Source organism: Thermobia domestica, chromosome 10 (genome assembly GCF_964235325.1).
Source record: "Thermobia domestica chromosome 10, izTheDome1.hap1.1, whole genome shotgun sequence".
In the NCBI taxonomy this organism is placed as follows: Eukaryota; Metazoa; Arthropoda; class Insecta; order Zygentoma; family Lepismatidae; genus Thermobia; species Thermobia domestica.
This window is the reverse complement of record NC_137463.1, coordinates 6,038,526-6,051,926: the sequence shown is the minus strand read 5'-3', so window position 1 is coordinate 6,051,926 and position 13,401 is coordinate 6,038,526. Positions and strand designations below refer to the sequence as shown.

The window sequence follows — 13,401 nt, the reverse complement described above, 5'->3', positions numbered from 1 at the left end:
TTCCAGCATGTTTCCAGGGCAAAATCAATTCAAGGACATTTTCATTTTTTCCAGGATTTCCAGGACGAGCGGGAACCCTGAATACTAAAACTTCATTTCACTCATTTTCATCAATCCATGCATAAGAAAAATATGTAACCGAACTTTATCACACCCTTTAATTAGTGTCTCACCAAGCTCGAAAAAATATTTCAGCTTACAGGATTATAAGACATCCAAAAAAGGAAGTAATTTTTGATAATGCTTTACAGAGACTGTAGATTTTGATAACATTAAACAAGTATGTAATTATGCGCAAATTATGATGTATATGCTATAGAAGATTGTTTTCATAATTTCTCTCATTATTATCAACGTGCTGCTGTTATTATTTTTACTAGTTTACTACTTTCAATAACAACATATTCAATATTTATATTTTTGTTATGATATTTTACAAATTATTAGTATTAACTTACGAGTGTCAGTCAAAAAGTTTCCGGAATTTTGTCGGAAACTCTTAATTGATACAATATAAGTACACATTTACTTAATTGCTTTCAAAGTAGGCACCTCTGGAACAAACACATACTTGTTTCAGCGATCCTGTGATTGCTGGAAACACCGACAAAAGCAAGGATGTTATAAATAGAGGATCTGCCCATACGTATCTTCATCCTATTAAATCGATGAAGCCAAAAAACAACCGAGCATCGGCACGTCTGATTGGCTACTCTCGTTTCTGCCATCGTCTGATTGGCTACTTTCGTTTCCGCCATGATTGTTGGCTCAAAACATTGCGATCCTATTGGGCGGAGTGGGCAGAGTAGGGGTGGCGAAACTGTGACGTATGGCTTCAAGATTTTGTTGTAAGGGCAGATCCTCTATTTTATAAGATCCTTGGACAAAAGTCTTCTTTTGGTATCTGACGAAGTTGATGCGTCGCCTTGATCTCTTCTGCTTTGGCGAAATGGAAAAGGCCCATTTTTAGCTATGAAAAGAGCCAAACATCCGATGATACAAAACTTTTTTTTTTTTTTTTTTTTTTTTTTTTTTACGGCTATCAAAGTCTCTGAAGCAGATTTTCCGCAATTTGCGCATGAAGTTGATGTTCGCGCGTTGCTCGAGTTGTGTGAAATTGGGCCAACTGATTACCACACACTCTTCAGTTCAGCTACATTACTCGTACACTGCCTGTTATAACGTGTTTATACTTGTCAATTTCATAATTAGGCAATCTAAGAAATGTACTGTGTAAGATTCATTGTGATTGCACCATAAACACTGAGACTATAAGAACATCCCGAGAACTCTTTGACTGCTCCTCGTATTATTATTATTATTTTTATTATTATTATTCATTTATCCATAAGCTCCATTTTCACTGTGACATATAGATCTCACGATTAGTATCTCTGAGTAAGACATGTGGTGAAAATCATGGGCAGGTTGATTTCATTTTCCTTAATCTAATCCGAAACGAAACCATGAACTACTAAAATGTCACTAGCTTCGTCAAATTTAAATAAAAGATGTCAGTAGCTCTGGAAAGCTCTGATTATCTTTTATAACTTTTATTTTGCGTTTGTTTTCGATATCAATGATAGAATCACAGCTATTTTCTATGAAATTACAAAAAAAAAAAAGTACTTCGAAAACTGAAATGTCAAAAAATGGCCGCCATATTTAAAAATGGCGGCACCATGTAAGAACCTCACCAACTTTTCCTACTTACTTTATTCATGCTCTTTAATTTAGCACACACACACAAAGTTTCTGGTTCCATTACCTGATGAAATATTCCCGTTTCAGAAAAATAAGGTATTTTGCATGGATACCATATTGAATTTCAAACTTGCCAAGTTATTCCCGACTTCCCAGATGTCTACCCAAGATTTTTCCCATCGCTTAGACATGCCTTACTTGGATAAATAAAAGTCTACCTCGAAATTCCTATGGATCTTATGCCCAGGGACTGGACTATTTGGGTATAATTTATAGCATATGTGTGTGGTAATGCGTAAGTTTCAAAGAGGGAAAAAGAGTTTATCTATGATCAAGACACTGTACTAATTTCATGTTTAATACTAAGTTCTATAAGTACGATTTTGAGTATGTTTTTAGTTATTCTCTATTCAGATAGATCTCTAAGCACCCACCTTGTTCTTGCATAATCCAAAGGATAAACGAAACACAGGGAAGTTGCTCCAGCTGCTCCACCGGATGCTAAATTTCCAACGAACCAACGCCAAAATTGCTCCTTCTTGTTGATCCCGCCCAGAAAAATTTGCTTGTATTTATCTTTGAAAGCAAAATTCAGGGCTTGAGTTGGAAAATATCTTATAATATTGGCAAGATTACCACGCCAGAAACTTGCAAAGCCTTGCTCTTTTGGGATTCGTATGAAGCAATCTATCATGCCTGGAAGAGAGTGTATATTGTTAATTTAGTAAATATTTTATTGTAGAGATCAATACATTATACAGGGTGTAACAAATACGCACAACCGAACATTATACAGGGTGGAAATCTGTATGGGGGAACAAGTAAAAAAACGTTCATATCACCATTATCCGGAAATGTATGGTTACGAAGTTACAACAATGACATTGGGCAGGGAATTGACGAGTGTAACAGTCACCACTATTTTCCCGATAACGAGCAGGGGGCTATGAGTGACAAATCTGTTTAAGAACATGGGCCACAGAAACTTAAAAAATCATGATAAAAATGTGTACGATTATTTTCTTAGTGTAAAGTGTCAACACTGCTATCAATCGTACAGTGACAAAATCGCATTCATAAATTTCAATTTGAAAAAAAAATGAAATGAAATCTTTGAGTTTTACGTCCCACGCATATGCAGATTTGGCTACAGGAGACGGTGATGATGAGTAATGAATGAAATGATGGAATGAAGAAAGTGGGAGGAACCCCGGGAAAACCCACGCACACGGTGATTGTCCACCACAAAGTTCACTTGGCGGGTGCTGGGATCGAACCCGGGACCCCAAGCACCAGAGGTGAACGCTCTAACACTGAGCCACCGCGGCCCCCAAAATTTCAATTTGCACTTATTTATGGTCTTAAAGACTAAGATTCAGTCTGGGATAGGAAACGGACAAGGATGTGGAAAGACAACGGACCTGGCCTTACATAAGGTACCATTGCGGCATTCGTCTGCTGCGACTGAGGAAAACGAATGGAAAACTCAGTCAGGATGGAGCAGGGTTTATGCCCACGCTCAACCTACCAAACAGCTTAGCAGGCAAATACACTACTTATACCACAACCAGCTAGGTCACTCACGAACACAATGATATTATCAAGCATAACCGGAAATAATTTTAGAAACATCGTGCAGGAAATACAACCAGTGAAGGAAATAGAGAAATATTGAACGCAAGATGTTCTGAAAGTTATGGGAAGCAACGTGATTGCCACAAGAGTACGAGTCACAGCGCCCTGTGCTTAAATTAAATACAATTTAAACATAGCATCTGACAAACGGCATGTGAAATTTGTAGATGAGATATCACTACTAAGAAGCTATTAAGGACGCAAAACTATTGTAATCACATCTGCATAGTAGAAGAAGACGAGCATCTTTTTCTGAGTAGAGCCTAGTCTCTCTCAGAGTTGTTATTGTATTAAGGGTGACGAAGTATAGCATACGTACTTCCGAGAACAATGTAAATGCACTCTCCAGAGGATTGGCAAAAAGATATTTTACGCATTTTATGGGTTTTTGCCACTTTATATATTTTGGATCGACAGGCAAAAAGCTTCGCCTTTCTAAAGTCATTAATGATGACCCATGCCTCGCACACCGGACTTCTCATCATCCAGTAAAGGGAAACACCAACGTCTCCTACCAACGGTTATACGAACACCACGAGAACCTCGGTGGGAAAAAAATCATTCTCGAAACACAAAAACATCAGGTTCTTCTCAAAACTCTCACGTTTCACCTCCTAGAAATCGAGAACGCTTCCGATTACCTGCTTGTCTTACCTATACCGAGGTTTTATGGAGTCTCCCAAAGATTACACCCGGCTTATGAGCGTCTACTTTCGCAGTCGGCACACCTGTTGTTACTCATATGGAAGGAATTTCTTCAACCTTTCTATGATCTCCATCCTCTTTACTCAACTAGAGCCTAATTTAAATTAGGTCAAATCTTTCTATTTTAGTCTGGTACGATATTGCACTCGCCTGCATTTATATCAACTTAATCAAAACTCAGAACGGCATCATCCTTAAAACGACTAATTCGAATCTCTACCAACACCTAATTTATAAGGTGGGTCTAGCCATGTTTGGCACCAACGCAAAGATCCAGTTATTATACACTTCGAGTCACAAAACACCACCGGCATCTCAGCGTACTCCACTGCTTTCTGTAGTGATCCTTAGTGTTGATCCCGCGATCACAGAACAAGAAATTTTAGAGGAACTCAAGGCCAATGAAATTCATCCTACTCGTGGAATTTGTATTAAAAATGCCTCAGATCCAACATACATGGTTCGTTTACTCACCGACTTAAAGATCTCATCGATGTTCTGCTTCAAAATGAGGATTTCATTTCTCGCTGTCATCACAGAGTTAAGGCTTCTCGTATGCCACTATCTCTCTCTTTACGCTGCGAAAACAGCTTGTAATATAACTCTCATCTAACAACAAATGCACTTTTCTATCAGTTTGTTCTCATTGAAAAGGATCTAAAACGTTAAAAACTGCACATTACTAAATCAGCCTTCTATCTGTAATACTTGTAATGGCAATTATCCTACTTATTCCTATCAATGTCAAAGCAAGCCTAAATTTTACCTGACGAACCCGAGACCGTTGTTCCACTGCGTCTTCACACGTCATCCACATCTACCAATGTCTCAACAGGAACTCAAATCTCGCTTTTACATCCTCCAACTGTGGAAAATACCTTACAACTTATCACACTAGTGTTACAAGATGTGCTTCCATTTCAGTGTGATGCTTTCTTGCGCACACCTCAAAAACTGCATTCAACATTTTTCATCTTCATATGGGAGGCACCGTTATTGCGCCGACATAAACTATCACTCTCGAACAGCGGCACAGTAACAGCGTTTCCAGGACTTACTACAATCATGAATAGAATTTACAGGAACATGAATGGAAAAGCAATCAAACTGCTCTTTGCTAATATTCGTTCGTTTCAAACTAATAGAGTTCTGCTCGAAACCATGGATGGCATCATTGCACAACGTCGATTTCTTAAAAAGATCAGAACGTTTTTTGTTTCCATATTAAGATTTGTTTCGTTATCTTCCTCAAAATATTGCTCGTGGTGGAGCCGCTATTTATATCAAACACTCATTACCTCGTCGTCACATCATACCACTGTATTTTGATCAATACTCTTAACACATCATCGCAACAGTTTATTTTCCACCACTTACTCTGACTTTGGCAATAATTTATATTCGCTTCACTCAACCTTTTTACTTTATAATTTTCTCACGTACCTCGATCTCAAGTTAAAGCTTGCATTATCCTAGCCGACATAAACTACTGCTCTCGAACACCGGCACAGCAACAGCGTTTCCAGGACTTTCTACAAACCACTCCAAGCTCTTGCATACCTCTCCCAAATCACACTCGAGCTGAGAGTAATACCACATTTCATGTTATAATCAGTAATAATCTACTAATTAAAACTAACGTAGAGGTACTCGGCTCTGTGGGCAGTGATCACTTGCCTATCCTTCTTACAATCATTCCGTCTGGTACTCATACAACAGAACTACAAGTTTCTAGCATGAAATATAATTTCGCTAAAGTCGACTGGAACAACATAGTCTCTACATCTTCGAGCAGCTTCAATCTAGTAACACTACTATCACATCCTTCGATGACATAAACAGTGTCTCTACATCTTTAAGTAACATAGTCATCGATGCTACCGAATCTAAGGAAACTTGCACTCTACCCGTCCTAGTTTACCTCACCACGCTATCACACTTCACCGCTCTCACAAATATCTAGAATACAGGAGGACGCACGATCAGCACTTTTTACTGCTTCATCATCAATTTCAGCGCATGAACAAGCATTACATCATCACACGGAAACAGTTGGATTGGGGAATTTCTTGCAGACAGTTACACAATCAGACAAACTCTACAAAATTCTGGAATTTATTCAAGTGCCTTACTCATCGGAAGCGCGGTTCACACTATCCAAGTCATGTTGAAGGCAGCGTACCTACCCCGATATAGAGAAAGAAAACAGTTTTTGCTAATCATTATGAGGATATCCTCACCTCCCATTCTACTCTACTATTTACACATTTATCTTATCGACACATTAACAGAGACACATTAACATCGACACATTTGGCAATATTGAACAACTATTATTCACAGTATCTATAGATCATCATCTTGATCCGACCCAACCAATGACTACTCCAATTATCTGTACTGATATCGTCGACGCTCACTGTAATTGCTGGAATGCAGTTCCTGGGGCCGATACTATTAGTTATAACCAACTTCGCCAGGCACCTACAACTTTTCATGTTATCCTCGCTAAGTTATATACGAGACGACTATACTCACTACTGGCTTTATTCCTACTTTCTGAAGTTGGCCAAAATCGTAGTGTTCTTAAAATTTCATAAAGATCCTATCGGTCATTAGTCTTATCGATGTATTCTGCAAAACATCGGAGCAAAGAGACTCCTTTCTAACTCTACTTTACCTTCAACACAAGCAGGCTTTAGATCATCATTTATAACTACGGACCAACTGTTAAAATATCTTGTTAACCATTTCAATAAACGGCTGTCACCTGTCCTTATTTCCTTCGATATTGAGCGCACATTTGACATAGTATGGCACAAAGTACTTCTCAAATCACTCCACACTCTACCATTATCGTACGTTCGACTTTTAGCTAATTCGACTTATAGTGAATATCTTCATAATCGATCATCTTTCATACAAATAAATCAGGCACAATCCCAGGTTTTCATCCCACAGGCCGGAGTTCCTCAAGGTTTTATTTTGTCACCACAACTATAATATATCCTATATGTGGGGGCACGAGTTTTTCGCACTAACGAGGGTTGACCGAAGTTTTCTCTTTCAAAAGGGTAACTTGCGATTTGAACCTGGCTTTTCTTTCACTTTCATCTTCGTTTGGACTTCGGCTCTAGGCTATATCATTGCTATGGCAAACTCTGGCAATAGAAATGGGCAAATGAATCTTGGCAGACATCCTGGCTTACCAGTTGTGGATCCTTCAATTCCCAGCGCTTGAGTAGCACAACCTGCACTCGTCGGAAATTCACTCGCACTCGGCACTTTTCTTGGGAACACGAATCAATCAATATATACTCATCAAACAAATCTACGTAATCCGCGAAACTAATCCGGCATCGGTCACCAATAGTATCAGTGGATATCGAGGTCGATCAACGACAAAACACAGGTGAATCTTATGCGGTGCCTCCATTTCCTCACCTCACGTGCCTCAAGCTCCTCTTTTTCATTTCATTCTTACTGATTTTGACGCTAAGTACGCAAATACTAAAATGATTTTTCTACAAATTGATAAGTATGTACCTCGGGTGTGGGGCACGCTACTTCAAATCGTTTAAAGATAAAATGGCTATATCCTGAAATCTAACTATCCAAATTTTGGTAACAGTCCGTAATAAAGTTTCTTATGAAATTCTTGGCAAGAACGCTAATTTACAAAAGTCACGGCAAGAGACTGATTGTGAGACAACAGCCAGCTCCTAGACAATCACCGTTTGTATTGGCTGTCATTAGAGGTATGTCCTCCGATATAATCGATGCGGAAATTCAAGAAGTATTAACACAAGAAGAAATTTCAGTGGATAAATGCATTGACATTCACAATAATAGTGGTCTTATACATATGGTCCAAATTCTATCGCAGAGGTAAGACACTATTGACTATCTTCTCAGATTTGTGCACCCATCTTTAAGAAAATCCATCGCGTCAAACCATCAACAACTCAGGACCTTCTACTAATTCATTGCGAAAAGTGTCGGTTATACTATGAGCACACTATGACAAACTGTCGTAATAAACGTAAATGTGGTTACTGCTCACGAGCTTCATGACATCAAAACGTGGCCGAGCTAACAAAACCCAGCTACATGCAACACATGTGCCAGTAGTTTCACAATTCAAATAGCTATCGCTGTAAGGCTAAACTAGCACCCACGTCTGAGCACCCAAAATTAACTGTCCCATTAAAAACAACAGACAAAACTACTGCACCGACTCAATCAATATTATCCTCGCTAACAGTCGAAGATCTCATACCGCTACGCTATGTTAATCTGGTATTACAAATATTTCCTTTCCAGCGAGCTCATATTATTCAACATGTCATTTCTGTCGCCAAAGGAAGTTTTCACATTAATCTTCATGCAACTTATTCTAATAACTATGTTCATTTTCCCATTGGATCGTTGAAAACTGCAGTTTAAAACCATCTACACCGTTTTCTTCACAATGGGAATTAATTTTCTATTTGTCAATATTCGATCCTTTTCGCAACGTAAACTGTTACTTGACACTTTATTATTAGAGGAACATATAAGTGTTTTTGATCTGAATGAAACAGTCTTAAAACCGAACATTTCGCTCGTATTCCTGGGTATCAACTACAACGCTGCGACTTTCAAGATCAAAATAGGCGGAGTTTCAATAGGCACAAAGCGGAGTTTCAATAGGCTATTTTCTAAAATACCCAATTCCCCGCAAGCTTTCGGTAACCTCCCAGAATACCTATTAGTCACCATGTGCTTTCCATCGATCATAATCAATTTCAGTACAATATATATCAAACCACATCAACCTATACCATTAGAAAACTTCTTATACATAGCTACTAACTTTGGAAATATTCTCATCACAGCGGACATTAATATTCACAGTTCGTGCTCATCGCCAAAAAAAGACTTTCAGGACTACTTAAGTAACGATCTTCAGCTCCAACTTCATGTTGTTCCTGTACACTAGGCCCGTATATACTCTCGCAGAGACTTACGGAAAACAACTATCGAGATACCCACATTCCAGATGCAATGGGCAACTTGCGCTTGGCAGTGCCTCCAAAGTTACATTTCATGCATGACGGGGCGCCCCCTCATTTCAGTGTTACAGCGCTCGAGTATCTAAACGCAGTGATTCCTGCTCAATGAATTGGGCGTAGAGGACTGGTTGCTTGGCCTCCGCGCTCATCAGATCTAAATTCTCTAAACCACTATCTGTGGGGGTATTTAAAAACTTGAGTCTACGAATCTGGTGTGGATACAGTGAGAACTTTCCGTATTCATATGGATGCATTTTCCAGACAATCCGGAGTACTCCTGGAACTTTAAAGTACTTTCTTGCCTCTATGCGGCAACGCGTTGAAGCAGGAGCGGCACATTTCCCCATTTTCCTAAATGCTTGCCCGGACCATTTTTAGATTCCGAGAAAAAGAACATGTATGACTACAAGAGAACATCTGACAACACTACAAATGGACATATTCGTGGGACGTAAAACTAGACATTTCATTTCATTTCAACACTATAATGCACTTAATTGGTTGCAAGATCGGCTATGCAAAAGCTCGTTGTTTTAAGTTATTTACAACGGGTTTATATTCAACATTTCATCACAAGAATTTAGGACAACAAGCAAGTTTAAAAATGAAAAAAATACAGAAAATCCTTTTAAGCATTCTACATTAAGTCGTAAAAAGTAATGGGAGATATGGTGGCTGAGTGATAGAATCCTCACTTCTATTGCGAGGAGTCCCTCCTTCGATTACAGTCCATTTGAATTTATAGTAAACAACATTGTATTCGTGTTTTTTTTCTTTCTTCCTACTTTCTCATTCTACTAATTCTTTAATAATCATTCATTCATTAACCCTTAAAATTAATTTGACAACAATTGTCATAGACCTTACAATTTATTCTGCCTGTTCTGATTGTTGTACACACATTTTATTAGTTTATTTTCATCCAGAAGGTTTGTAGCAACACGTTTTTTTTTTGTGTGTGTGTATGTATGTGTAATTCGACATCATTGTTGTGTACAGTGTTGCCAGGTATACAATTGTTACCAAAAATACCAATTATAGTGATTATTTTCAAAGTAGGAAGTTGGATCCACTTGTGTTTTAGATTCACATTTATAAATTTTGTTCGTGATATCGTGTGGTGGGCTTGTAGATATCGTGTGATGGGACTTGTCTAAGCAAAAATACCCTATTTTCGCCAGATACCCATTAATTTAAAGAGTTAAGCATAAGTCTCTTTCAGCTTATAGATACGACGTTAAATTAAAAAAAAAAATCCATTTGCAGGGCCAATTTCAAATCCGTACAAGGATCCAGGAAAGTAAACAAAACAATTTATTTTAAAAGAAAAGAAAACGCGCTAAATTGACTCAACAAAAGTGTTATTTTAAGTATTTATTAAGTCTTTTTAATAGGTACTTTTGTATTTTTCTAGACAAATCTACTTTGGATTTTATTTTTGGGTGCGACATTCGGATCTGACTTCTGAATCCTTTCCCTTTCTTGTGGCCAGGGCCGACCTTAAGCCGATTGGAACGATTGCTCCCAATCGGGCCCCGCATCTAAAGGGGTCGCGCGCTAGTGCTGTCTACTCTATTGTCCAGTCTCCAGTCTAATCTACTCTCCAGTGCCGTTTTAAGAGCATATTAGGCCCCAGAGCAAACAAGTGTCTTGTGGTCCCTATGACTAAATTTTGCTCCTAATACATGTAATTAATACATGCAATTCTATTCGCGAGGCCCCCAATGCTTGAGGGCCCCCCAACCAAGTGGCTATGGTACCGTGAAGGTGGTTCTGCTACTCTCAGTTGTCAAATACAAACAACATATTGCAATGCAGGTCCATGGATTCCACAAGCGAGCGTATGGCCTCTTCCTAACAATGAATAATTTCTATTGTAAGTTTCCGGGCGTAAGTAAATATTTCCTGAATTTAATGCTGCAGTAGTTTTTTTTTCTTTCTTTGTTTATTTATTTATGTTTATAACTTCTGTTGGAAAAATAGATATTTTGTCCAGGGAGTGTTCTGAACACATTCCTGCGCGTAAAAATATTATTTCCTTTGACTTTGTGTAAAAATGTCTGGGTGCACACCCCCTTTTATTTTGAATAAGTAAAAGTTCCTGGCGTTCTTACTGATTATGTCATGTGAAACTACCGTGAATACCGAGATAATTTCAAATAAAACAGCCTCAGTGCGAGTTCTTGCATATTCTTTCACTTATTATAGCTATATTTAACGACAAACTTTGTCCTTCCCTGCAAAATATCCCTTAGATATTATTTTTCTTTTTAAATAAAGTCAGGAAAACGGAATGTATGCTAGTGCGTACTGAATAGGTGGTTGCTTATGAAGGTTTGTCTTCTAACTCAAATAATCCAATGGAAAATGTGTCATCCAATGGAAGGTTTGTCTCCAGTCGATAACCATTTAAAACTGATTATACCTTTCATAAGTAGCTACCTACGATGTTCTCACTAGCGTACTTTAGTTTTTCCTGACTTGAATTATTTTCTAAAAGATACAGCTATTAAGAAATCTTTGAGCCAAGGAATTCATATCAATGTGCATTTCATTATGTCTTACAAATCCAAACTTATGGAAATATAGAATTCACCATTGTATCTCTCGTAAAATTCTAACCCAATTTGATATATTACATGACCCCCTTCCTATTAAAAAAAATATCGAGCAAGATACAAGATGGCCGACTTCAAGGCGATGACCATGCCAAGCATACCTCAACTAGATGTGTACTTCCTCCCGATGTAGGTAGGAAATGTAGGTAGGTAAATGTAGTTTTTTTAAAATCCCTTTACCTGTTTTACAAATAAAATGAAATTTTCAATTTTGAAATACATTGTTATCGCTTATTCAGATTAATCAGACTTTTGGCCACTGCGGCCGTCTTTATGGACGGAAGCTTTTTAAATTTTGCTTACGTTCGTTTATTGATATTCCACAGTTCTCTACCAAATTTGGTTAAGAAACTAGATTTTGACTTCGATAGGTAGTCTATGTCGAAATAAGAGAAGAAAACTATGAAATACTAGTACAGAATCTTGTTTTAAAAAAATGCGAGGCACAAGGGTAAAATATATATTTTAAAATTCATTCATTGTCTGGATTTCCATTTGAGTTATTTCTCTGGAAAATTAGCTGCTATAAGCAATGAACAGAGTGAGAGTTTTCACTAGAACGTTTTGCAGATGAAAAAACGTTATAAAGGGAAATGGGTATAACCACTAGACCCGCAGGGAGAGATCAATATATATTGGTTCTACAGACCTTGGTGCAAGTTCTGTAAACCGGGGCCCCGCAAAATGTTCCCAATCGGGTCCCGCACCACCTAAGGCTGGCCCTGCTTATGGCCATACCATACTGACACAAGGAGTCCCACGACGGATTTCATGGTGGTCACGAAAAAGTTGCTTGAAACATGTAGGCCTATAGACGTTGCTTTAATTAAGAGCAGCCCCGGAAGGGGGAATATTAAATTAGTAGATTAATTTGCACAGGTGCTCTGTATTGGACGAGAGCTACAGTTTACAGCGGAATATGAATCACTGTACTTCATCCGGAGCTCTCCAACCAGGAATCGAACAGGGGAACTCGTGCACCAAATGCACAAAATCAGAAATATTGAGTAAGATTAAAAGTGGCACTGCTTTTGAGGCAGACATCTCAATAGGATTTTTTTTTTTTTTTTAAGCGCTAGGGGCCTTAGGAACAGGTTCATAGCTACAGGTGGCCAGACTGGGTTTAGTACCTTAGACGTAACTTGAGGGGGCCGTACCTACTGACTGTTGGCTTCCACCTCGTAGAATATAGTTGGACCACAGACTGAAACTGTGGAATGGCCAGAAGTAGGAGGTGATAGCCGCCGCTTGCAAAATAACCTGGTTACGCCAAATGCTCAGCAACTTCGCGTCCCTCTTAAGCCCTCCTGAAACTTTTGGTTATTTGTTCATATGAATATATGCTCAAAAAAAAAGTCAAGAATGTGTGGTGAATTCAAATTCGTCTCCCGCAAAAAACTATCGTCCCATTGTCTTCAGTAATGTTCCGTCTACGGGCCTGCATAGAAAAAATAGGGCCCTAGGCTCCGGAACCTGAAAGCTCCGACTCCTTAAGATTCCCAATACTGTCATGCCATTCAAGAGGTTGACCCCATCAATGTTTCAGTGTCATAATCGTGTTCTTGTACAAAACATTTTTACAAAGCTCCTTCGTGGATGTATGGTTAACGTACACGCCTTTGACGCAGGGGTGTCATTTCTGACTTTGTTTGAAGGGGGGAGGGGGCAAGATCACTACAGACATA

At 38.5% G+C, this 13,401-nt stretch overlaps 1 protein-coding gene across 2 annotated transcripts in view; it reads right to left on the bottom strand.

The window, feature by feature from the left end:
* LOC145662259 (ADP/ATP translocase 3-like) overlaps window positions 1-13,401 on the bottom strand; it is a 73,755-nt gene that overhangs the window by 54,524 nt on the left and 5,830 nt on the right. For both annotated transcript variants that reach the window (XM_081727639.1, XM_081727640.1), the window contains exon 2: window positions 2,139-2,400. In XM_081727639.1, the coding sequence (XP_081583765.1) occupies window positions 2,139-2,400 (262 nt within the window). The remainder of the gene's footprint in view (window positions 1-2,138; window positions 2,401-13,401) is intronic.